The following is a 27,304-nucleotide window of genomic DNA, read 5'->3' on the forward strand; positions in this document are numbered from 1 at the left end:
ATGCCAGTCATGAACATGTCAGGGTAGGTGGACGGCATTTCTCTCTCTCTCTCTCTCTCTCTCTCTCTCTCTCTCTCTCTGATTCTTGCTCTTTCACTCTCTCTCTATTTGCATGAGTAGGCATTAGTTCTTTGTTAGTCATATAATTTAATATAAAAAATTAAAGCAGTAGTTCACTCAAAAATTAACATCCTAAGTATTTACTAAAGTACATTATTTACTTTTTCCAAGTAATTACAATGAATGGAGCCTGAGGCTTCTGTTCGAAGCTGAAAGCCTCAGTCCAAGCTTAATGTAATTGCACAAAATTACCAAAAAAAAAAAGATTCTATTAGATCTCATATTTCAGAAGATGTCTTTTCTTTCATATGGGATAAAGATGCCATTGTTAGCTGAAAAAACTGATGTTATAATTATAAGGGCAAGACTTTACTAAGTTTAACATTAGTTAGTTCATTAGGTATCACAAACTAATCAATTAATAATACTAATTCAGCATTTATTAATCTAGCTTCACAATTATGTTTAAATACACTCTTAAAAATAACGTTTTTTTTTATTAGCATTGATTGAATATTTAACATCATGGAACATTTCCACTGCAGGATTTGCTTTGAAACAATTTTCACTCAGAAATTGCTAGTAAATTTAACAAATACATTTAACAAATACAGCAAGTAACACACTGAATTAAACATGACATTTTGAAGTAGTAATTGCTAAAATGCATATAACATACTCTAATAATTGCAATTAATTACAACTTTGAAAAAAAAAAATTTTACAGAGTGGAAAACGGTTCTTTTGATTACAAAAATATTCTTTACACTAAGAAAAAACATGTTCACTGAAAGGTTTCTTGGGGAACCCAATATCGTTCTTCTACCCCCCTTTTGGAACTTTTATTTTTAAAAGTATTTACTAATACATTTAATATTTCAATCTATTATGAACAACATGATTTACTAATGAACAGTACTATATATATATATTAGGGCTGTGCAATTAATCGCATGCGATTGTCATGCGCATCTTGTCAGTAAAGCCGGTCCTGTGATTAGTAGTAAATCGCCATCACCTGCTTTCAGATATACTTACTAAAATAAACTTGAAGTATACTACTTTTTGGTAATTGTTTTTCATAATATATTTTGTAAAATGATTGTGAAATGTTACTTTCAATGATGAGGCCTCAAATGTGAGTTCAAACTTTGCTTGTTTTCCTTCAGCTTATTGAGCAAGGCAGGTTTGAGGAGGCTGTTATCATCAGATGAAGTGTGGACTTTAGGAAGGAAGAGGCACCAAGTTGAATTCGTCCCGGCCGAGCAGGATATTCTGCAAGTCGCAGAATCAAATAATCCTCCAGCCAGTCCCTCTCACAGGTACAGCCGACAGAACCAGGCTTCCCTTCACCTTATCAGCCCAGAAAGAATCGGCAAGACTGAAGGTGGAAACACTTCATGTCAGCGTGACTCTGTGAAGGCTGTGAAATCAGGACCTGAAGTTAATGGTGGGTAGAAGGTTCTGTGTTTTTTGGCTTTCGAAGCTTTCCATGACACATTGTGTATGTTAATTGAACATTTAATTATCAGGCTTCGTCTTCGTTTCAGACAGTAAAAGAAAGCAGTCAGACATCATACAGTCTGATTTTACTTTTTCACAGACTTTCTCTTTGATAGATGTCTATCTTTTGTTATTTAGTGGACTGCAGTTCATTGTGAGTGCTGATTTACAGTGTGTCTAGTTTCTGCTGACTCATGCTGTGAGAGAAATGACTCAATGCCCATACTGATTTACTGTGGCATTTATAGCATATGACTGCACATAAACAATGCAAAACTGGAAAACAGTTACACTGTCAAAAAAGTCAAAAATAATCCTAAAAGAGAGTTTCTCTTAGAATCAAATAAGATCGGACTACATGAACTAAATTTGGAAGAAAAAGTAGTTTTTTTTCCTGGTTACTGTTGCTAACTCAGCTTAAATTACAGAACATCCTATAGGAATAGGATTTTTATAAGCCTCATTTGAAATTGAACAATTTACTATAAATTGTGGCGTGCACTGGGGGGGGGTACATATTATAATGATTTATGAAGGATCATGTGACACTGAAGACTGAAGAAAAGAAAGAAAAGGAGTAATGGGTGATAAGTTCAGCATTGCATCACAGGAATAAATTATATTTTAAATTATATTAAAATAGAAAATAGTTGTTTTAAATTGTAATAATGTTTTACAATATTACTGTTTTTTTTCTGTATTTTTGATAAAATAAATGCAGCCTTGGTGAGCACTGAGCAGAAGAGACTTCTTTCAAAGATATAAAAAATCTTACTGATCCCAAACATTTGAACGACAGTGTATGTTACCAGCGTTGAGATTTATAATAATGCAGTATGTTGGTTGTTATTGGCTGTACTTTTTAAACTGATGTTACATTAGCCGTGTTTCATAACATTAAATGATCTCGGAATAAGTATAGATATTCTTACTAAACTACATGTTCATTTGTGAGTGAGGGTGGCAGTTTAATCCATGAACTTCTTCAGAAACATTTGGAAAATGAAAAAATAAAATTTTCATGCTCTCTCGGTACTATAAAAGTGTTCCAGCATAAATGTCTGATTTTTATTAAATTGCATTTAAAACTATCCAAACACGTAGATAGACTCCGTTTACATTTTTACAAATTAAAAAAAAAAATCATTTCTACAGATTTACAAAACCACATCAGTGAACTTGTTCAAGAGTGGTTGCGAAGTAGGATTGGTTAGTAATGGTTTAAGGCTGGGGCTTGGCAAAGGTTTAGTTGGGAGTGGTTCCAAATTATGTTATAAATTCCATTAGCATTCCTTTAGGATTTTTGACAATAGAGAATATTTGATAACACTTTCAGAACATTGCTTTCAGAACAAGACACTCAGAAGAAGGTTCAAGGTCTTTATGAGGACACATGCACACTCAAGAAAGAAAGACCACAACATCCAGCTAAAGTGCCAATGAAGCCGGTATTAAATATCCAGCATTTCACACTCAACCATGAACCTCATTCAGATTCACTCAGAGCCCCAATAGTATCCAGTTTGTCATCTGACAAAGATGATCATCTCCAATTGGACTCTAAAAATAGCCATCTTAAACCCAAGGAGCAAGAGGACATAAAGACGACAAACGTGGTCCATGGCAGCACAACACTAGATACCACAGCTCTAAATGTACAGAACGATCAGAGACTTCACCGTGTGCTGACCCTGAACAACAACCACAATATCTGTGACCAGAATGCCGGGGGGCAATGGAAGTCATCTCTTTCATACTCCAAAACTGATAAAACCAATGAATTTCCAGAACAAAAAACTCAGGCGTGTACAAATGAGACTGTCACAGACAATCCACTTATTGAAACCTTAATTCTGGAAGCAGTATGTGTGGAAATAAGAAAGGCTGAGGATAGTCCATCTTGTGATGTCAGTCTGTCTGAGATAGATGAGAAGTCAGAGGCAATTTCATTTCATAGTGAAGCACTCGCTTGGTCTGAAGAAGAAAAGGATTATCTCGATGAGGAGAAGATTGAAGCAGCTCAAGCAAGTAGTTGCTCTTTAGTTTTTGCAGAAGAGTACACTGTTGTACTAGACGATTTTCAGCCTTATTTGAACAATAAACAGGAAGAACGCTGTACACCGCCACATTACGAAAGACAACCGACTGTAGAGTCGACCCTGTCAGAAATTCTCTCTCCTGTAGATGAGGTTTTGTCTTACGGAAGTGCAGAACTCCCTCCATCCGTTAAAGGAGGAGCCGCATCAGGTCTTGACAGCTACGGTTGTCCTCCTCCTCCTGCCTTTGAAATTATTACATGGACCAGTGAGGAGGAACTTCCAGCTCCACCTGATTCTGTGGAAGATCTCTCAATTAACAGTGAGAACCTCCCTCCTCTCCCTGTGGACTTCACTCTGAAAAGAAAAGAGTCTCAAAGTCTAGACTCTAACAATCTGAGGGAAAAGGAGGCAAACGATGATACTTATGGAGCTCTGTGTGAGGACGCAGAGGAAAATGACTGTTCGGAGTACACTAGCTCACTTCCTGAAGATGTGAGCAATGAAATCTCAGATACATTGTCCTCCTTTCAAATTGGAGACAGAGTTCTTGTGTGTAACTCCAGGCCGGGTGTGCTGAAATATAAAGGTCTCGTGGCGTTTGCGAATGGGTTTTGGGCTGGTGTTTCTTTGGATGCCCCTAACGGAAACCACGATGGAACTTTTAGAGGTGTGAAGTACTTTAGCTGTGACAAAAGCCACGGTGTCCTGGTCAGAGCTGAGGACATTGCACACATACAAAGAGAACACAGCAGTGATGTAGAGACGGAGGTGGATGAAGATCCCTTCTCAGATGAGGAGCCGCCTAGGGCAAAGAGAGATAAACAACAGAAGGACACATCATTGGCAGATGGACGAAGAGGACATAGTCAGTGTCCTCCTAGAGATGAGACCATACCTTCAAATACTACACACGCACGACAAAAAAATAAACCTCAGGAAGACACGTCAGGTGGAGCAAGAAACCTTTCACATCCCTCTGAAATGCCCTCACCAAGAGTAAGCAACACCAAGCACTTAAAGGAATAGTTCCTCAAAAATGAAAATTCTTGAACCATTTAATCACCCTCATGTCGTTCCAAACCTGTTTGACTTTCTTTCTTCTTTGGAGCGCAAAAGGAGATCTTAAGATAAATGTAACTCTTTTGCATATAGTGGAAGCATGTACACTACCATTCAAAAAATTTTAGGTCAGTACGATTTTTTTGACAGTAGCAGTAGCATAAGACTTACAGTATCTCACAGAAGTGAGTACACCCCTCACATTTTTGTAAATATTTTATTATATCTTTTCATGTGACAACACTGAAGAAATGACACTTTGCTACAATGTAAAGTAGTGAGTGTACAGCTTGTATAACAGTGTAAATTTGCTGTCCCCTCAAAATAACTCAACACATAGCCATTAATGTCTAAACCGCTGGCCACAAAAGTGAGTACACCCCTAAGTGAAAATGTCCAAATTGGGCCCAATTAGCCATTTTCTCTCTCCGGTGTCATGTGACTCATTAGTGTTACAAGGTCTCAGGTGTGAATGGGGAGCGGGTGGGTTAAATTTGGTTTTATCGCTCTCACTCTCTCTGTGAGGGGTGTACTCACTTCTGTGAGATACTGTATGTACTGATTTAATAGTGCTTTTAGGGTGCTGTTTGTTTTTACTTGAGCTCAACAGCCTCTGTTCACAGTATGATTTCATTGTATAGAAAAGGGGAGCATCAACATTCTTGCAAACAGAGTCACGCAGGCATTGAATTACATGAGAACGATTAAATGATGACAGAATTTTCATTTTTGGTTAGCTATTGCTTTCACAAACGTCGTTTTTCACAAACTATATGAAGCATATGGCAATTGTATCTATCACTGAGCACCTATATTTTACAGACCAACTTTGAGCTCCATCAAAATAGGCATCGTGCAGATACTAAGCTGACAGAAGAGCTGGATAGAGATGGAGTTCACTGTCCTCAGGATAACAGAAAGAGACATAGAATTAAATCATTGCATGACAATCAATCTACAGATACTGTAAGTTGCCAAAACAACTGTAGAATTTGCTTTAGTGAAGAATAATAGAAAATCTGTGTAAAATAGTATCTGTGCATGAAATTTGAATCAATGTAAAATGTTTTTTTTTGTTTTTTTTACTTTTACTGCACTTTTCTCTCTTTGATATTCAGGATGTCAGAAAAAGTGAGGATGGCCATTTTATGCCATGTGTCTTGGAGCAGTGGCATCAGGCCCAACCGGACATGCCACCAAATATAAAGGTGCCGCCCCATGAAGACAGCATCGTGTACAGATTAGTGGATGCTGCAGTGGAGATTCTGTGTGGCCAAGCAAATAAAGACACTCTTGACCTTTATGAAACACCAAGCTATTTAATAGACGATGATAGTCGCAAACGTTATCGGCAGGTTTGTCTATGTAGGAATGTGTACATAACAAATGACTATAAAAATGATAAATGAATGAGAGAACCAAAACTCTGATCTAAACCTTGTTCATCTTACACTGTAGGTGATCTTTCAGTTAACATCTGATGTACTTCATGAGATTTGGGGTGATCTGTTAAGGACAAAACAATCTGCCCAGAATATAGATGATCAATCTGTGATCACAGCCCTGCAATCCAGTCAAATTTCAGTCACATTTTTAAAGGTATTTCATTATTATTTTTTTCTGTTGAACTAACATTTTGATGAAAGTACTTTTAAGAACATTTACAGTTTGTTAATCTAATGTTATTTGCAGGCTGCCATGAGAAAAGAGATACAGAAAATTCTGAATTTAGAGCGAAGTGAGCAACAGATGACAGAGATGCTCCAAAAACTGTGCAAATACTGGTATGCCAAGAGAGACAGAGTGGACTTTATACTGGTGTGTGTAAAGGCACTCTTATAATTGCTTATGAAATTAGTGGTCTTGGTGTAACTTCAGCTCAAATATTATTTAAGACTGCAGTAAATGGTAGAACTAAAAATGTCTCGTTTTGTCTTTTTATCTACTTCTAGATTCAGGAACTTCATAATGAGGAGAGAACTTGGCTAGACTATAGAGCTGATCAGTACACTGTGAAGATGCATCTGACTGAGGAGATTTTCAGCCTTCTTTTGGATGACACAATATTAGCCATAAATAATATGTACTTTTCAACCTAAAAGACAAGTTTCAGAATCTTGACATTTTCATACATCTTTGATATGTTGTTATTTTCTTTTTCGGCGAGTCTCAAAAATCCTGTCAAGAAAATATTTCACATATTTCATAAATTATATTTTGTTAAAGAACATAAATGTATAAACCCATAAACCTGTTTTAGGACCATTAAGTTTTCTCGCATTGTGAACTTATTTTCATGACAATTAAGCAGATTTTCACCTAATTTGCACTTTTGCAATTACTGTAGGCTAATAAAAAAATTTCATCTCAATACTGAAATTCTAAGAAATTATATATTATTTAAATGATAAAGTATTTATATGTTATATTAGTATTGGTTGTACTGCTTTTAATATCTTCTAATTTAAATTAAAAAAATATGTCATTTGTTTATTGTAATGAATTAAATATAATACTGTATTACAGTAATGATAACCTGCAAATCATCATGTAGAATAATGGGAATTACAAAAACTCAAAAGTAAATGCACTGATATATTACATTTATGAGAATTTCAGGTCGGAATGTGCTTCGTGGTCATACAATGCGACAAAACGCTCATCAAAATAAAAAAAAAAGTAAAATCTTCTGCATGCAAAATCTCTATATATTTCTTTTGATTTTGGGGTGACATGTTACATTAACCTGTCTTTGTGAGATTTACTCTTTGTTTTTCATCATGAATCTTTTAATCATTATTTTTAAAAATAAATTCAAAATCTATGTGTTTGTATTACAGTACAATCAAGCTGAAATATATATTTCATTCATAGCAACACGTGTGGTGTTTTTTTTTTTCAAGTAATGATACAAATAATATAAAGAGCTTAATTTTGCTTCTATTAGAGTACCATACACCGAAGAGTTATTATTCAGTTAACAACTCCACATACACGATATGCGTCGCCCGTACGCAGATAGGATGCGCGACATAAGCGTCTGCGTCCTCGTAGCGCAGTGACGATGCTCCAGAAGACTCACGTCCCCACTAAATGTAGTCATCCATAGGAGCGAGCAGAATCAGTCTGAATGTAGAGGATTCACTTAAGTGAGGGGTTTCAAATTGTATGGCGTTTCTTCCATCACCTCCAATGGCAGTTGCGTTTCGCCTTAAGATCGGTATTCTGTTGGGGCTGCTGTTCGGACAGGCTCAGTCAGCTCGATTATACACTGAAGAGGATCCAGTGGTTATACTGGGCAGCGACAGCCTGAAGCAGACCGTGTTCAACTCCTCCAGCGCCTGGCTGCTTCAGTTCTACTCGTCGTGGTGCGGCCACTGTATCCAGTACTCGCCTACATGGAAAGCACTGGCAGGCGACGTGAAGGGTAGGTGGATTTGTATGATCATCTTCCTGTTTATTCACTCATCTCGGGGAAGGACAGTAACATTTCCTTAAACGTTTAAATGCATTCACTTCAGGCACACAGATTTTTCCAGAGGTTATTTAGGGATGGTCATCCTTACTATGGAGATGGCAATAGCCTACCATGCTATATAAAAGCACCAACACTTTGATATATTTCATGGCACTGAGTGATTAACATATGTTAACGAATACCATGGTACTATCATGGTAATGTCCATAGACGTGGTATTGCTATATTTCAGGTCCAAAATCATGGTATTGCCTTCATTTGTAATGACTCGTTAGTGCTTTTTCTGTTTGGCTTTTCTACAGCTGATTTTCGTTTTCATTTTAAATGGTGTAAATCTATTGCCTTGTACATGATCACATGAGTTTTGCTTAATGAGGCTTACAGTGTTTTTTGTGCATTTGGTCTTAAGTACACAGGAGGACATGCATGGGAAGTCGATAAGCCCTGGTTTGTTGATACACCTGCATGTAAATCCACGGTTGTTGCTGACTGTTTTCAGTATTTGTCATTGCGCTTTATGTTTTGGCCTTTATGTTCACCCACAGCACACACACTACAAGAGAAATGTCTCCAGGTTCTACTGTACAGTGTATTTATATTTAGTCATCTTTTAATATTTTTTTAACATTTAAAGCTATAGTTTACCCCAAACAAACATTGTGTCATTATTTCCTCACCCTCATGTTGGTCCAAACATGTGTGACTTTGTTTGTTCTGTGGAATATTATTCTGGACACACTTTTTAATATAATTGTACGATGCGTTATAGTGCCACGTTAAATTAAATTAAAAAAAATCTAAGATTACGAAATTAAAGTCATAATATTTTTGAAAAAAGTCAAAATTACGAGAATAAAGTCATAGCAATATGAGAATAAAGTCGAAATATTTTGAGAATGAAGTCGAAATATTTTGAGAATGAAGTCGAAATATTTTGAGAATAAAGTCGAAATATTTTGAGAATAAAGTCGAAATATTTTGAGAATAAAGTCGTAGCAATATGAGAATAAAGTCAAAATATTTTAAGAATAAAGTCAAAATATTTTAAGAATAAAGTCAAAATTGCGAGAATAAAGTCGAAATATTTTAAAAATAAAGTCAAAATTACGAGAATGAAGTTGAAATATTTTGAGAATAAAGTCGAAATATTTTGAGAATAAAGTCGAAATTACGAGAATGAAGTCGAAATATTTTCAGAATAAATTCAAAATTACAAGAATTAAGTCGTATCAATTACGAGATTAAAGTTATAATATTTTAGAGTATAGCCTATATTGCACATACAAATGGCCCGGATTGGGAGCACTGGGAGAAATTCCGGTGGCCTGGCAACTGATTTGAATATATGTGAATTATTAGCAGAAATCATACCATGTGTCATATACATGCAGGGACAGTATGCTTGGAAATAATATTTCACGTCTTCGAATACATTCATTATATTCCAAATCCATATTCCAAAATATAGTCCATATTTTGACTTTATTCTCATATTGCTATGACTTTACTCTCATAATTGACTTTTTTTCACAAAATATTATGACTTTAATCTCGTAATCTTAGATTTATCCATAAATGCATAGAAACCATTCATGTGACTTGTGCACTATATTCATAGAGTTGTGTGACAAGCGGTCAGAATTTAAGTCATTATTTGACACAAGTTTATGAGAATGAAGTTGAAATATTTTGAGAATAAAGTCGAAATATTTTGAGAATAAAGTCGAAATTACGAGAATGAAGTCGAAATATTTTGAGAATAAATTCAAAATTACAAGAATTAAGTCGTATCAATTACGAGATTAAAGTTATAATATTTTAGAGTATAGCCTATATTGCACATACAAATGGCCCGGATTGGGAGCACTGGGAGAAATTCCGGTGGCCTGGCAACTGATTTGAATATATGTGAATTATTAGCAGAAATCATACCATGTGTCATATACATGCAGGGACAGTATGCTTGGAAATAATATTTCACGTCTTCGAATACATTCATTATATTCCAAATCCATATTCCAAAATATAGTCCATATTTTGACTTTATTCTCATATTGCTATGACTTTACTCTCATAATTGACTTTTTTTCACAAAATATTATGACTTTAATCTCGTAATCTTAGATTTATCCATAAATGCATAGAAACCATTCATGTGACTTGTGCACTATATTCATAGAGTTGTGTGACAAGCGGTCAGAATTTAAGTCATTATTTGACACAAGTTTATGAGAAACTGTGAATGATTCTTTTTTTTTTATTATTTTATCCGATCTTTTCAGTGAATCAGTTGAGCTGGTTCATAAAACTGGTCTGAATGATCTGTTCATAAATCAGTCTGGCCTAGTTCTCAAGTTCAACTTACTGACTCAGTGATTTTCAGAGAATAATAACTTAGATTTTGGTCTGTTTGTTGCGCAAAGCTATTGTATGGCATCAGAAGATTCAGAATATAGTGTATTCCTATGATAGATTTGTTTGGCAAAAGGTCAGAATTTAAGTCGTTATTCAACACAAGCTCATGACAGTAAGTGCGATGTCCAAACGGTGACTGAATCATTGTTTTGACTAAGTCAGGTCTTTCTAATGAATCAGTTTGGTCCATTTCTCAAGTTTAACTTACTGACTCAGCAGTGAATAGCCCACTGGAGGGGAAGATTCTCAGAGAATAGTAACTTAAATATCATTATGTTTGTCATACAAAGCTTTCGAATGGTTTCATAAGATTTGGAATATAGTGCAGAAATCATATATTTTCATGATGCTTTTGTAACCTTTTGAAGCTTGAATGCTCCAGTGCTTATTCATTCTAACTGCAAGAAAAAAGAGCTACATGTACTTATACAGTAGTATTTCTTCTTTTGTGTTAGATGGAAGACAGAGCGTATTTACATGTTTGTTATGATATGTTATTGGCTAGAGCTTGTAAGCAATTATCAATTTTGTGTGAACTAATCCTTTAAATAGTCCTACAGCAGTGTTTCCCCTGCCATTATATTAGGGGGGCGGCCCGCCCCCCCAACGCCCCCCGCCCCCCTTGAAGTCAAGTTATTTTGATTTAATTATATTTTCTCTATAGCGCCAGATCACAACAGAAGTCATCACAACAAGTTATCTTTCCGATAGAACAGGTCTATATACCTTGTTCTTTTATTAAGCAAACTAAATAGCCTTATGTTTTTTATCTTATTTACACGACGGCATATCATTTCGGTCTCTACGTTATGGTCGCGCTCTCTCGCGCGTGCGCACACACACACACACACACACACACACACACACACGTGAGCCCACTCCCACTAGTATTTGTAAATATTAAGCAGCAAAACGATTCATATTTAAATGAATTCTGCATGTCTCCGTGTCAATGAACGGCGCAGACGCGCGGTTTTGTTTACTACTCGTACTGAAGCGCGCGTGAAGCTTCCGGTGATTTCAGCGTCTGCCGTCTCACTAACGAGGACATAAATATATGAAAAACATCTCCAGAATTTGACCGTTTCATTTGAGTAAAACTATCCTCATATATACACACACAAATGTAAAAGTATTCACGGCAACCCGTCAAAATAAAAGTTTGGTTAACTTGAAGGCATTGCGGCAGAAATATATTACTATTGTTCAGTAGAATGCAAGTAACAGGCTGCTACTACTACTACTAAAATGATTAAAACCTTATTTTTAAGGAATAATCATACAATATTTCTTCAATGTTTTAATTGTAATATTAAATTACCTTTATTTTCCAAAAAATTTAATTTGTTTAATTTTCATTACTTAAAAGATAGATTAAATCGATGTTTTATGCCTTAAAAAATGTAAATACACAACACAGAATTTCTGAGCAAAAAATCATAAGGCTATTGTAAGAATAAATTAAACTTGTTTTTATGCTTTCAAATAATTAGACATGCTAAAACAGAATTTGGTAACAATGAAACATAAGGTTGGAAAAAATACAACATTTCATAGGGCCCTAAACATGTAATATTTGTTAAACTTTTAATAAATTTATGTTAAATTGTTTAAGTTTCATTATTATAATTAATTAGACCTGCTTTTTGATTAATAAAATGTAATTTAACCATTAAAAAGGAGTCCAGAAAAAAAAATATTATTTTTTTTTCAAAAGCCGTAAACCTAGGGGAAACACTGTACAATGTAACACATGCATTTTTAAAAGTACAAATACTCTCAATTATTATGAGGTCATATAACTGAATGTATGATAATTATACTAGAATTAAATATAATTATACAAAATTTGGATTTAAAATAGTTTTAGATGAACTATATGTCGAACCACTAAGCTAATAATTAATTACATCATAAAAATGTAAATATAAAAAGATGCCTACTAAAAATATTAAATATTTAATTTGTTTACCTTCATATCATGTGACTAAACAAATCATTGGAAATATCCTGCTGTGGGAAAGAGATATGTCTACCCTTTTAAATCCAGGCATGCATGACAAGTTGTGTATACACAAGGTGTCATATAGGTCATACTAGACTGACTCATGGGCATTTATTGAAGAGTGAAGAAGCACCAAAATGTCTACTGTAAACCTAACTTGTCTTTAAAACAAATGTTTTTGGTTTGCCTAAATTTTAGTGTCATGACCAATGATTTTTATCAGGGCAAACTTTGAAGGACATATTTAAAAAAAAAAATAAAAAATGGACCCAGAAAAACGTTTAAAAATTTTTATCACAAGTACATTTAAAGAATCTTTTATCTGTGCAGCTGATATGACATTAAATTCAAATACAACCAACCATATTGTGTGACCATTAGCTGACATCAAATTTGGAAAGTGAATGTGTCAAAATTATTGAAACGTTCACTTAAAATCACAGGGACTTCAAGTGTAAAACGTCTGATGAACACTGATACACAAATAACATTTAGTGGTTTTTAAGTTGTTATTTTTATGACCCAAAAACAGGAGCTCAACATATGTAATCTTACCAAAATTCTCCTGCACTGTATGTGCTGATGAATTTGATTTTAGAGGTTTAGACCTGACAGACTCAAAGATTTCCTTTTGTTGTTATCATTTTCTGTTTGTTGGTCTTAGATGAGTGCTTTCCGTAAGCAGCTCTGGTTGGACGGGGAAAGCCCACCTCTGGTCAAAGCTGTGGCTCCCAAAGCTTCTCTGAATAAATAATGGGATTAACAGTCACTCTCTCTTCACACTGTCTTAGAGCTACAAGCTCGGCCTAATTGCTAATAAAAATGCTTAGACAGCAGTGCTACATGTCTGCCGTGCTCTGAACTAAAGGACTGATGGTATTCTGGAAGAAGCCACTTGTTTAGGGTGCGGTGAAGGGTGACGGCGAAGAAAAGGTCACTGTAGGCTGACACATTTAATTTAAATGAGGGCAAATGCATTTAACACCTTGTCGCGAAGATGCTAAAAGTGGTAGAGCTGTGAAATTAGGGTCCATTTTTTAAACCATCAGTGTGACAGTTTCAGAGTTCTTTCTCACTGGTGTTCGCTGCTTTACGACCCTTACAAAAACGTACTTTGACGGAACCATGGTGAAGTAATTTTGACAAACAAGTAGCGAGTTTTCATTCATTTTTTGGTGTTACAAAGGAAGTTTAAATAGGAATCTTAAGGGGATATTTCACTCCAAAATAGGGGTTGCACCAACTAATCGACTTCAATGCTCTGCCATGACGCTTTAAGCTTGACGTCGACTAGTCGCTGGTCCTATAGAGGGCGCAACAGGATAAGAAATCTTTGAAGGACTTCCACATTTACGCTCCGTTTCCAAACAGTTCAAATGACAAATAAATGCATACTCTGAAAGCGCTCCACAAGACGTGTGATTATATTACTGGATGCTCGAAATTGAATGGGAGAATGCACGTTTTAAACAGTTTATTGCACAGGTAAGTTAATCGCCATTCTAATCTAATGCGCTGCTGCACTGTAACGCACACACATAGGCTACAGACAGTAGCACGTACATCACACGCACAGAGTCATTCAGCGCGGAAATGTATTGTCAACACTGTTCTGTGATTTCTCAATAAAATAGCTTAGAAACTGAAAAGTTCAAGCATTTATTTCTTAATAACTAAATTCCACAGCTTCACTACTAGTAGAGAGATGCTGCCAGGTAGAATTAATTTACACACGCAATCGCCCTCACTAATGCATTCATATTAATGTAATCTTTACTGTGCTACTTTATCTGTATCTGATTTAGAATGAGCAGAAATATGTGAGAAATATAACGACCCAAATACAAAAGAACTGATAAAAATTTATAGGAGCAATAGCCGTGTGGGCAGCGCTGTGTCATATGCCATAGCTGTGCACAAGCTGTTTGTCACAGCTCCAGACTTATTTGTTCATTAATGACGTCATCAGCGACTAGTCGACTTCGACTCGACTTTCATCACATAAAAGTCGACTTCAAAAAATCAGAAGTCGTTCAACCCCTACTCCAAAATGAATATTCTGTCATCAATTATGTTGTTCCAAACCTGTATTTTTATTTATTTTTTTACTTCTGTGGAACATAAAAGAAGTTATTTTAAAAATTGTTTGTGACCAAATAGTTTTGGTAACCTTTGACTTCCATTGTATGGACAAAAACTGAAAAAAAATGAATTTCTCAATATCTTCTTTTTATGCATGTAAGTTTGGAATGAAATGTGGTAAGTAGGCCTAAATGATGATAGAATTCAATTCTGGGCGTAACTTTAACTTGTTCACTTTTTTTCTTCAAAATCCTCAAAGCTCCTTTTTCTGGGTTTAAATTGAATTCTAAATTCAGCTTTTCAATGAGCAGGCAGACTTTTGGACTATGGTAATGAATTATTACTGTATTCTTATGCTGAAGTATTTTTGTGGTGTCTTTTTGGTAATCATTTTCTTAAAAAGACCAGAATATGGTTGATTCATGAAAGCATGGGTCATTATCATATCGTAGGGTAAAGTGTATATGTTCTGGAATGCCCTGCCTTGCTTTTCCTCTTCGTTGGACTGGGAAAGAAGGGATGATTGTGGCCTTTGGATGACTAACGTTGCGAGGACAAGTCTTCTGTTGAATGCTTTCAGTCTGCCTTTGTTGGCACAAGCTGTCGGCTGGGTGGCTTGCGAGTGGCCGCCTACCAGCTGTTACCTTCACAATGAGGGTCAGATGGCCCTATTGTGAGGATGCGACCCCGCTGTGCATTCCCCCACACATCCCAAAAACCACAGAGTCCTACCCTCAGGTGAAGAATAGAGGGCTAAAATGCTGCCGGCTGTCCCTCCTCTCTCTCATCCAAACATTTTTATATCAGCTGCCTTCTTCACACCCCATCTGCTTAATTTTTCTGACACAGATTTTACAGCTGTTCCGTTTATGAGTTTGCGTTGAAAACAAACCATCTGGCTACAGAAACTCTGTATACAATGAAATCATGCTTTGATTTCGTCTCACAAAGTTTTATGTGAGAGACTTAGTATCTACGTTTCCGATGTCAGAGCTCAAAACCATGTAATGCATTAAATGATTTTAGGCTTCCTGCCAGTTCCTTTTACCTGTCCACTTAGGCTATCTGGCATCTGTTCTGAGTGCCAGTACGGATAAAACATTTAGTGTGGACGTCAGCTTGTGTTTTACAACACAAACGGGCGCGGGAAGATGCTTTCGGTTGGGGGTGCTGTGTGTGTTGGGGGGGGGAGCCCCCTCTGGTTGGACGCTAGCGTCACGTGTTCATGAGGATTAGGCTAATCATCCCATATAGAAAACATCACAAGTAAAATTAATCATGTTTATAAAGATGAACATGGGTTTATTATAGCCCACGTACAATTTACATTTCAGAGATCATTACAAATAAATTATTAAATGCTAAAACTGAATAAATTTAAATGAACAAACCTGGCGTTGCATTTGCAACCATGTGAAAACGGGGTGCTGCAGCCCCCTCAGCACCCCTACTTCCTGCGTCCCTGAACACAAATGAAGAAACTGGGCACAAGTCTCTACAAATGCTCTTTTACCTCTTTGTTTTATGCTTGTGAAATGTCTAAAAGGAGCGTTATTAAACAGAAAACAAGTGTTTACATAATATGGCACTTCATAACATGATTTGATTTTGGGTTTGTTCACCCAAAAATGAAAATTGTCATCATTTGATATTTTTCATGACGTGAGAGGTTTATGTCTCTCCACTGAAAGTCCATTACTTCAAAACGTTGATGCTTCAACAAATTCAGAAAGAGATTGTAAAAGTAATCCATATGAATTAAGTGTTGATCCATGTTTATATTTGAATAAAAGCCTAAATTAAAAATGTTCATCATATAGCCTAAAACAATTCTGTGTCTTTAGAAGACTTGGATTAAATGACTTTATTAATATGGATTTGATCTCTTTATGAACGTTTTGAAGTTTAGGGAAGTTTTGGTGGAATGGACTTTCAATGGAGGGACAGAAATCTCTCAGGTTTCATTAAAAATATCTTCATTAGTCATTCAATAATGAATAAAAGTTCTTGAAATGTGTGATGTGTTTCTCTACTATCATAGACTGGGCACAGGCCATTCGTATAGGCGTTCTGGATTGTGCTCATGAGAAGAACTTTGACATCTGTAAGGAGTTTGGAATCCACTTCTACCCCACCTTCAGGGTATGTTTGTGCAAATTATTTTATTTATTCTTTCAGCAGATTAAACCTATACAGTAAATCCTAACCAGGGTGTGCAATATTGACAATTAAAAAAAATGACACTTTCAATATGAAACTAAACTGTCATTAAGTTTTGGCAAGTCACTGTCTTAATGAGTGAGTCAATGAGTGATTCATTCAGTCGATCAATTTAAACAGCTGAGTCATTCAAAAAGAGATTGTCTTTATGAATGGGTCATTGAATCATTGACTCACCCGATTTGTTCAAAAATACAGATACATTCAGTAACATCTCCAGTTACTGGAGATGAACAACAGTTCAGCTGTAGATTTGTTTGGAACCATTTTTGTTGGCAAATAGAGCAAAAACAGACAATAATGAAAAAATGTGTCTAAAATGTAACTCAAAATATTAATTTCTTGTTTATTGTTGTATAAAATCAATATATTTCAATCACATTAATAATCGATAAAAACAGCACTATTGTTTATGTGATATTGCTTAATTATATCATATAATGTAAAATATTAGACAAAAACTCATAATTTGCATTTTTGGCCCATACATCTTTAAGTAACTCCAAGCATGTTTTTATTTGGTTTTTGCCATATAGAAATCTTATTGGTCCAAACTCCTGCTCTACAATGCTGTAAGGATGATTTACAATAATCACCTAGTCATCTAGTTATCTATTAACAGACTTGCCAATTAGAGAGGCTGACTGGATTATTTGGATTTAGATTATTTATTTATTTATATTTATTTTCATTTAATTAGCATGCTGACAGACTTCTGTGTTTGCACAGTATAAAACTTTTTGCAAAGGTTGCATCTTTGAATTCATGCATTAAATGCATCATGCTTCCTATGCTGTTTATTGAATTTTTTATGATGCTATGGCAAGTTAACTTTTAAAGAAATGAAAACTCTGCCTTCTGTTCTGTTTTGTTGTGCTCCTTTCTAGCTGTTTTTGTCTTGTCTTTGACTGATCGAGGTCACGTAAACCTGAAACCAGAGTAATTATACAATAGACAAATGTATTATTACACCCTTATCAAATTTCTTGTTGCCAGAAACATGCCTATTTAGGACATTGTAAAAATGGACACATATAGAACATGTTGTTTTACTGTTTTAGAGATTTCATTTGGGAATAATTTCTTTTTCCTTTTCTTTTTTTAGTATATTAAGGCACATGACACCACTAATGATTATGGGAAGACATATCATGGTAGGTTTAATCATTTTAGCTCTGATTAGAATTGACATTTTGTCAGTTATTATTGTTGCAGTGATTGGAACTAACTTGAATTTCTGATTTTGTTATATTTTTGTACTGAATAGGGGCTGACAGAGAGCTTCAGACAGTGAGACAGTTGATGGTGAACTTCCTCCAAAACCACACAAAGCAAGACTGGCCTGTGGGCTGCCCTCCCCTTGACCCTGCCAGGTGCCCAAATCTACAATATTACCACCCATTTTTTAATCTTCTTTACATGCACATTCAATTCCAGACATTTTTTTTTAATGTTTAACATGTTCTGTCTCCAGCTTCCGGAGGGAAATTAGGGATGTTTGTTTAGGGCTTAATTTCTAGACATAAATGGAATACATCTCCGTTTTTTATTTAGAAACATTGAATTTGTCATCTGTTGCAGATCTGAGGACATCCTGCCCTTAATGGGGAAGAAAACGGAGTTCTATACTGCAGTTATAGTTGAGGACAAAGACTCTTATATAGGAAGAGAGGTAATGGTTGTCAATTTCCTATACTTACAAAAAATGTTTAATTAATCTGTTTTTGTAGAACTTAAAGCAGTGTAAGATCAGATGTCATAGTTTACTCACCCATATGTCTTTCCAAATTGATCTGATTGTTACTGGCCAATTATTTTTTAAAGCTGATCAATTTTCAGTTCATTTATATATAATTAAAGCAGGCACAAATTCACACATGCAGCTTATAGCATGGCAAGTGACGCAACGCTCCTTCCCTTATCTCAGGGAACCTAGGTTACGTCAGTAACCAGAGCGTTCACTATCGAAGGGTCTCCCCCTTTGGGTTTAATGCAAAATGGGGAATGCATCCAATCATGCCATGCTATGAGCAGATACAGAGCGACCTGCTCTGCAAGCCCAGTCTTAGAGCACTTAAGTTAAGGACTCCTAAAGAACATGAGCAAAACTGAGTCCCAAGCTAATTGGCTGAGGACTACAGACATAACCCTTTCCACCTCCAGGGACAAATAGGCAAATTAAGCAGACAAGGTCTGTGCCTGCACGGCAGGGAAGTCTAAATTATAAAATCTGGCAAATGTGGACCGTGAAGACCAACCGGCAGCCGCACAAATCTCAGCAATAGAAATTCCGCTAGACCACGCCCAGGAGGAGACCATTCCTCTGGTGGAGTGGGCCCTCACACCTATTGGGCACTGTAAGACCAGAAGCCAAGGCTATAGCATCCACTATCTAGCGAGAAAGTCTCTGCTTCGTAACTGGCAGCCCTTTAGAGCGGCCTCCGAAGCACACAAAGAGCACTCGAAGTACACTCTAAGAGCCCTCAGTGGGTAGAATGGATTAGGAGCCTGCTCACCGTCTGTACCGGGGACTGCCAGGAATGTGATAACCTGGGCTTTGAATGAAGTTGAGAGCACCTACGGTACATAACCATGTCTTGGCTTGAGGACGACTTTGCAGTCGTTAGGCCCAAACTCAAGACAGGAAGCACTGAATGACAGTGCCTGCAAGTCACTCCCTCGCTTGACCGACGCTAATGCCAATAGGAGGGCGGTCTTAAGCGACATGGGCTGCAGCTCGGCCAAATGAAGCAGCTCGAAGGGAGGACTTTAGGACTATTGATAAGTCTCAGGTCAGCACAGTCTGAGGACAAAGAGGATTCAGTCTCCGGGTTCCCTTCAAGAACTTAATGATGAGATCAGCAACTCCTGTAAAAAAGTTAGCACATGGGATACGTCACAAGAGACCGGATCCAGGCTTTGTGCAGAATACCAGTCACGAAAGACTGTCCATTTAAGGGCGTAAAGGTGTCTTGTGGACGGTGCTCTAGCCTCTAAAATGGTGTTGCTCACTCTTGCTGACCTGTATGATGACCTGAGGAAGCAGGGCAATCAGGGGGAAGGCATATAGGTGAGCGCTAGGCCAGTCGTGGGCCAGGGCTTCTCGCTGCATTGAGAAATAAGTTGGGCAGAGAGAGTTGTCTTCTGAGGCGAAAAGGTCGACCTCTGCCCTCCCGAAGACCGACCAGATTTCCTGAACCGTCTTGAGGATGTAGTGTCCATTCCCCCGGAGCTACATTGCCTCTGGACAGCATATCTGTGCCCAGATTCAGACTGCCCGGCACATGAACCACTCTTAACGAGAGGAATTTGTTCTGTGCCCAAAATAGGAGGCGCCAAGCCATCCTGTAAAGGGCATGTGACCATAATTTCTAGGCAGTTGATATGCAGGCGTCGCTCCGGGGCTGACCAGGACCCGGATGCCGGATTGCCCTCTAACAGAGCACCCTAAACCGAGTTGGAGGCGTCTGTTGTAACTACCTTCCTCTTGGAGGTCAGTCCCAACTGCACACCTGTTTGGAACAGGCGAGTCGCTGAATAGTCAGGGACCGTTCCGGCGTAATCCATGCCCGCATCTGGGCAGAGTCTTTAATCATCCCCAGAAAGAAAGCTCGCTGCGGATTCCCATCTGTCTCAGAGGGGAAAGAGCCGCTTCTATGCACTTCGTAAAAGTGCATGGGGCGAGGGACAGTCCAAATGGAAGGACTGTATATTGATAGGCCACTCCCTCGAATGTGAATATCAAGAATGGTCTGTGACGGGGGCTATATGGATGTGAAAGTAAGCGTCTTTCATATCCACAGTCAGAAACCAGTCCTCGGGGCATACAGTGGTGTGAAAAAGTGTTGGCCCCCTTCCTGATTTCTTATTTTTTTGCATGTTTGTCACACTTTAATGTTTCAGATCATCAAACAAATTTAAATATTAGTCAAAGATAACACAAGTAAACACAACATGCAGTTTTTAAATGAAGGTTTTTATTATTAAGGGAAAACAAAATCCCAAACTACATGGCCCTGTGTGAAGAAGTGTTTGCCCCCCTGTTAAAACTGTGGTTTATCACACCTGAGTTCAATTTCTCTAGCCACACCCAGGCCTGATTACTGCCACACCTGTTCGCAATCAAGAAATCTTTAAATAGGACCTGCCTGACAAAGTGAAGTAGACCAAAAGATCCTCAAAAGCTAGACATCATGCGCCAACACTTTTTCACACCACTGTATTTGCACGAGGATCTGCTTCAGAGTTAATATCTGGAACGGCCGTCTCATAAGTGAGCGATTTAGATGTCTGAGATCTGGAATAGGTCTGAGCCCGCCATTTTTCTTGGGAACGAGGAAGTAGCGGCTGAAGAACCCTGACTCGCTGTTCGCTAGAGGTACCGTTTCCACAGCACCTTTTGCAAGCAGTGTTTGTACTTTGGACTGGAGAACATGCGCTTTGTTGTCACGAACCAAAGTTTGAATAACATCTCTGAAGCGAGGAGGCCTGTGAGCAAACCGGAGTAACCTCGTTTTACTGTATTTAGAACCCAATTTGAAACACCCGGGATGGCTGCACAGGGTCTTCTGGTGACTTGCAGCTGCAGAGCCAGAACGCTTAGTGACGCAGCGCCTGCGACGTCTTCTGTGCCTCAGAGAAGCGCTCTGCAAACCCAAATAGTCCCTTTGGCGAGACCGGTGAGTCCAGGAAGGCCATTTTCTCAGTGTCCCTGATCTCAGTAAGGATAAGCCATAGGTGGCGATCCTGCCCCACCAGGCTGGCCATGGTCTTGCCGATCACCTGAGCCATAGCTTTCGTTGCGCGCAGAGCCAGGTCAGTAGCTGTGCACAGCTCTTTAAAAGCATCATGATCCTGGCCAGACTCATCCATGCTGCAGAGAAGTTTGGCTTGAAACACTTGTAGAACCATCATCGAATGCAGAGCCGATCTTGACTGACTGGCCGCTGCGTAAGCCCTGTTGGCCAAGGCCAACGTAGTCCTGCAGGGCTTGGAAGGGTGCGCGGCATGGGCTTTCAAACTGAGGGCAGATGGTGGGAACAAGTAGGCAGTGACCGTCTCTTCCAGAGCGGGTAGCTTGCTGTAGCTTCTGTCCTCAGTGCCGTCAACGGTGGTGAGAGTGGCTGAAGAGGAGGAACTAACATGGGCTGAATAGGGGGCGCCACATCTTGGTGAGTTCTTCATGAACTGCAGGCAAGAATGGAGCGGGCCGCTGGCGAGGGGGCTGATGGCATCCATGGAGGGAGCCATTCATCCAAAAGGCCATGGCTCTACCGTAGCCGACCACTCTAAGCCGAGATCCTCCACTGCCTTAGAGAGCACTCTGATCAGCTCGCTGTCCGGTCTCGGCCGTGAAGCAGGAGGGGCTTCCCACTCTTCAGTGTCTGACGCCATAAAGGACAATGAGTTGTCGACAGCAATCTCTTCCTTGGAAGCACCAAAGGAAATCAAGCCACTCGCAGTAGGGGAGGGGCGCTGATCCTCCTGTGTGAAGCACACCAGCAAGACGAGATGATGTGGGGAGGGAGGGGCATGCTGGTGCTGAGTCAACGTGAAAGGAAAGGAAACAGGGAAGTGGAGCGGGGAGGACTACATTCATTGAAGAAGGCAACCCGCGAGCGGAGACAGGAAAGGCTCATGCTCTCGCAGTGAGAAATGAAGCCTCAGTGAGCGCAGCACTCGCTGTGCACTCATGGTGCGACATTTGAAACAACAGCCCACTGGGAATTTGCTCAGAAGTTTGCTCTTTTTCAAGCCGGATAGCCACAGGGGAGTCTTCGTCCTCTGCCGGGGGCTCTTCAACGGCGGTGAGCAGAGCTGAGCTTCTTTCCTTCTTCTTTCTTTGGCTTCTTGATTGCAAAGTCAGCGAAGAGATGATCCTCGTTGCTGAAGGAGAAGATTCTGATGAAATGGCGTTCTGAGCTGACTTATATAGAGGTCGGCTCTGCCCCTTGTGGCGGGCTAAAGCACCATTGGTTTGTGCAGCTACACAAACGTGAAAAAAATCAGGCTTCAGTAACAGAATAAACAGGAGTTTCCCATTCTGCATTAAATGCAATGGGACAGACCGTTCAATAGGGAAGTAAACTCTGCTGATTGACTGAGTTTTCCTCAGTGCTGTAAGCATGACATTGCATCACCGGTAGGCAATTTGTTGTTGTAAGCAACAAGAAGTAAACTTCTGATGAGACATACCTTAATTCAGATATGTATGCCATTTTGTTTTATTGATATTAAATTAACTGTTATATGCCCATTCAAGGGTAACTATAGTCATTCTGCTGAATCGCTGTACAGGGGAGAAAAATGGGGAAAAAAATGCAAATGCATGTAAAAATTAATTAATGGCAAGTGACTTTTTGAAAAATAAATATGGCAATTGGTCTCAGATTCCATGATCTGTGCACCACTTTCAAATTAGTATGACTTTCTTCTTCCACTGAACACAAAAGAAGGAGAATATTTGCAGAATGTCCAGGCTGCTCTTTGCCATAACACAAAAGTAGATAGACACTGTAAAGCTCCAAAAATATAAGTATTATATTATAAAAGTATATTCAGTATAATTCCTGTAAAGCTGTACAATAGCTTTTATTTTTTTTATTTAAAGTACAATGTTAATTTCCCTTTCGCCCTGCCAATATGTTCCATATATTCAAGCGTGGCGTATTCATGATACACTACAGGTCCAAAGTCTTGTGTAGCTCAAATGGTAGAGGATGCCACTAGTAAATTTCAAGGAAACACACATACTGATAAATGTCTGCAAAGAAAGAAGTTTTCCTGTGTAACATGAATGGACCAGATCAGAACTAGTGGAATGAGATATTCAGTGAATAATCACAGAAACTTAGATCTGTTCTTTACACAAAGCTATTATATTGTTTTAGAAAACCTACATAGCACTTTTATGGCACTTTTTTTTTTTTGGTAATTTTTGGTGCTTGATGGTTGAGTCTATTTTTGCTGTTAGAAAACAGTTTAAACCAGTGGCTCTCAACAAATCTTTAATTTTGTTATATTAAATAAATCATAATTAAAATGGTGAAAACACTATAAATTAAGATATACGGCATTAAACTGATATCATATTTGTTAGGTTTTTACACTACAGAAGTGCAGTTTAGGACAGCCTTTGAATATTGTCTTGGACAAGGGGGGCTTTGGAGTGAAAAAGTTGAGAACCACTGGCTTAGACAATCCAATAAACCAAACTCCTTTTGTGTTCCATGGAAAAAAGAAAATAACATAGGTTTCGAATGACAAGTGGGTGAATAGATGATGATCTAAATGATCCCTTTAGGCATAATTAGTGATGTAGCTAGAATTGTAATGCTCTAATTTAATGTTTTGTGCTCTTTTTAACTAGGTAATTTTGGACCTATTGCCATATGAGGGTTTGGCAGTGAAGAGAACGCTGAGCTCAGACAAACTTCTAATGGAGGAACTAGGAATTACTTCAGTTCCCTCAGTGTACCTCTTCCATCCCAACGGCACACACACTATCATGAATGTGTAAGTTAACTGCTGAATTAATTTCGGTCTAACCATCAATCAGAAGCCCTGTTAATGTGCATTTGGTACATTTTTGTATGTTTTAACAGTCAGAAGAGGCTACGCTTTTTCTTCTCCTCCTTCCTAAAACTCCTCCCTGGAGTACACAGGAAACAGTCCACCTCATCCCTGCAGCGTCCTCAGCCTGGGAATAATGGACAGGGAACCCAGGTGGAGTGGAAAGTGTTTGAAAAGTGAGTTTTATTTATATATACACTACTGTTCAAAAGTTTGGAGTCAGCAAAGACAGATTACATTTTTTTTTTTAAGTTGCAAAGGATTTCCGTTTTAAATAAATGCAGTTCTTTTGAAGTTCCTATTAATCAAAGAATCCTGAAAAATATATCACAGTTTCCACAAAAACATTAACCAGCACTACAGTTTTCAACCTTGATAATAGTAATAAATGTTTCTTGAGCACCAAATCAGCATATTACAATGATTTATGAAGGATCATGTGACACTGAAGACTGGAGTAATGACTGCTGGAGTAATTCAGCTTTGCACAACAGGAATACATTACATTTCAAAATACATTAAAATAGGAAACAGTTATTTTGAATTGTAATAGTATTTCACAGTATTACTGTTTTTACTGTATTTTTTTATTAAATTAATGCAGACTTAGTGAGCACAAGACTTAAAAAAAACATCTTAAAAATCTTACCAACTCCAGGCTTTTGATCAGTAGTGTAAATTTCCTGTAAAATGTGAAGTAGTCCAATTGTCTGCAGTTTAACGGTTTAGCAGATGAACACCTATAGGTTTTTTTGCTTGCTGTGAATTTAACTTTTAAGATGAGGTAACTAATATGAATGTTTCTTCAGGTCTAAGGTTTACATGGCAGATCTGGAATCTGGCTTACATTATCTACTGAGGGTTGAACTGGCCACCCACAAGACCTTAGAAGGAGAAGAACTAAAAACTTTCAAGGACTTTGTAACAGTTGTCGCCAAGGTAGTGTTGTAACACAAACACAACTTTTTCTTTGCACTTGAGCTGTCTTCTCGCACTACAATTGTTTTCATTAGAACGTCGAAATTTACAGGGTAGTATCTTACTTGGCCCCTTTGACTGTAGCTATTCCCAGGTCGCCAATCTGTGGTGAAACTTCTTGAGACGTTGCTGGAATGGCTAGTCAGTTTACCTTTGGAGAAGATCCCCTACGATGCTATCCTGGACTTAGTTAACAACAAGATGAGGGTAAGTCCGTCACCCACTAAACAACTTATTCATTGTCAAAACGCTGATGCCCCTGCTATTAAAGGCACAATACATCTTATACAGTGTCTTTGCCTAATGACATGTATGTTTTTTTTAGTCGTTTTCCATGCATGTGACAGAAGCGTAAATCAGTATGTTGGTGGTCTTAAAGGACTCTGTTTGTATTATTCTCAGATCTCAGGGCTGTACCTGAGTGAGCAAGTGCAGTGGGTTGGATGCCAGGGTAGTAGTGTGGCACTAAGAGGATATCCCTGCTCCCTCTGGACTCTGTTTCACGTTCTGACTGTGCAAGCTGCCAACCGACCTGATGCTCTAGCCAACACTGGTATGAGCAGGGAAATCCCTTTCTCTTAATCAACCTGAAACATGTTTGAGATGATCTCAGCAGTTGTTATTGTAATTGTAGATTAGTAAATTGAGACTAAAAATTCAGTATAAATAATTCTGTAATATAATACGTTGGGTCTGTAGCAAGTGATTCATTTGGTAGGTGTTTTCTGTTAGTTCCTGTTCTTCATTGCTACAATTAATTTAAACCCACCTTCTTCCTCTCAGGGTTTGAGGATGATCCATTGGCAGTGCTTCAAACCATGCGTCGCTACATTGGGACCTTCTTTGGTTGCCAGGAGTGTGGGAAGCATTTTGAGGAAATGGCTCAGGAATCTGTGAACCAGGTCAAGACTGTTGATGAGGCTGTGCTGTGGCTGTGGAGAAAACACAACCAGGTTAACGCAAGACTGGCAGGTAAGACAGAAAAATGACTGCACAAATATGCATTTAGAAACTCGTAAGTGTATGCATTAACATTGATAATAATAAGCACCAAATCAGCATATTAGAATCATTTCTGAAGGATCATGTGACACTGAAGACTGGAGTAATGACTGCTGATAAATTCAGCTTTGCCATCAACAGGAATAAATTACAATGTAAAATATATTCAAATAGAAAACCGTTATTTTAAATTGTAATAATATTTCACAATATTCCTGTTTTTACTGTATTTCTGATTAAATAAATGCAGCCTTTATGAGCATAAGAGACTTGTTTCAAAATATATTAAAGGGGTCCCATTATGCTCTTTTACAAAGTCTTGATTTTGTTTTGGGGGTGTACTAGAACATGCTCTCATGCTTGGTGGTTCGAAAAACGCATTATTTTTCACATAATTTACATTATTAAAATACCTTTCTCCCCATCCTGGCACAAACGGCTCGATTAGTTCCAGCTTTGATGAAGGTCCACCTTCCGAAAATGTGTTGTGATTGGTTAGCTGTCCCAGTGCGCGTGTTGTACTTGTAAGAATTGTTCTAGACATGCCAAAAATCTGATGCTACAGTACAGCAGCTCTTCTTCTTCGTTTTCTCTGATGCACTAACTCTGCAGCAGCACTTCTTCGTCGTCGTCTCGTCTGATGCACTCACTCAACCAAGCGTTCTAACCACAACCTCGCCCCTCCCCACCCCCCAACCATTCGAATTTCTGTAGGTGGGAATTATTTGTAATGATATTCTAATGGGCCGCTTTGTGATATCACAAAGCCCGGAAACCAACGCTGTAGTCCAAACCGTTCGTTGTAGTTCTTGAAAAGGAATTTTTAAAAAACAAAATATCTCCCTTTGGAGTGGACTTTGAGATTTGTAACTTTCTAGATCTTTTTTATGC

The 27,304-nt window shown here is 38.0% G+C and overlaps 2 protein-coding genes across 2 annotated transcripts in view; both read left to right on the forward strand.

Moving 5' to 3' along the window:
- Window positions 1–6,760, forward strand: LOC107672521 (uncharacterized). The gene is made up of 8 exons (XM_016465750.1): window positions 1–23; window positions 1,230–1,510; window positions 2,914–4,598; window positions 5,484–5,627; window positions 5,780–6,016; window positions 6,120–6,260; window positions 6,354–6,479; window positions 6,614–6,760. Exons 1-8 carry the CDS (start codon window positions 1–3, stop codon window positions 6,758–6,760), a joined length of 2,784 nt encoding a protein of 927 aa, XP_016321236.1.
- Window positions 6,761–7,730: 970 nt separating this feature from the next.
- LOC107672576 (sulfhydryl oxidase 2-like) overlaps window positions 7,731–27,304 on the forward strand; it is a 23,271-nt gene continuing 3,697 nt past the window's right edge. The window contains exons 1-11 of the mRNA XM_016465824.1: window positions 7,731–8,088; window positions 16,683–16,783; window positions 17,967–18,015; window positions 18,129–18,234; window positions 18,443–18,533; window positions 24,231–24,376; window positions 24,466–24,609; window positions 25,243–25,372; window positions 25,496–25,618; window positions 25,814–25,964; window positions 26,195–26,383. Coding sequence (XP_016321310.1) covers window positions 7,830–8,088; window positions 16,683–16,783; window positions 17,967–18,015; window positions 18,129–18,234; window positions 18,443–18,533; window positions 24,231–24,376; window positions 24,466–24,609; window positions 25,243–25,372; window positions 25,496–25,618; window positions 25,814–25,964; window positions 26,195–26,383 — 1,489 coding nt within the window. The 5' untranslated portion in view covers window positions 7,731–7,829. The remainder of the gene's footprint in view (window positions 8,089–16,682; window positions 16,784–17,966; window positions 18,016–18,128; window positions 18,235–18,442; window positions 18,534–24,230; window positions 24,377–24,465; window positions 24,610–25,242; window positions 25,373–25,495; window positions 25,619–25,813; window positions 25,965–26,194; window positions 26,384–27,304) is intronic.

This window comes from Sinocyclocheilus anshuiensis, unplaced genomic scaffold (assembly GCF_001515605.1).
Source record: "Sinocyclocheilus anshuiensis isolate Anshui unplaced genomic scaffold, SAMN03320099.WGS_v1.1 scaffold176, whole genome shotgun sequence".
NCBI lineage: Eukaryota > Metazoa > Chordata > Actinopteri > Cypriniformes > Cyprinidae > Sinocyclocheilus > Sinocyclocheilus anshuiensis.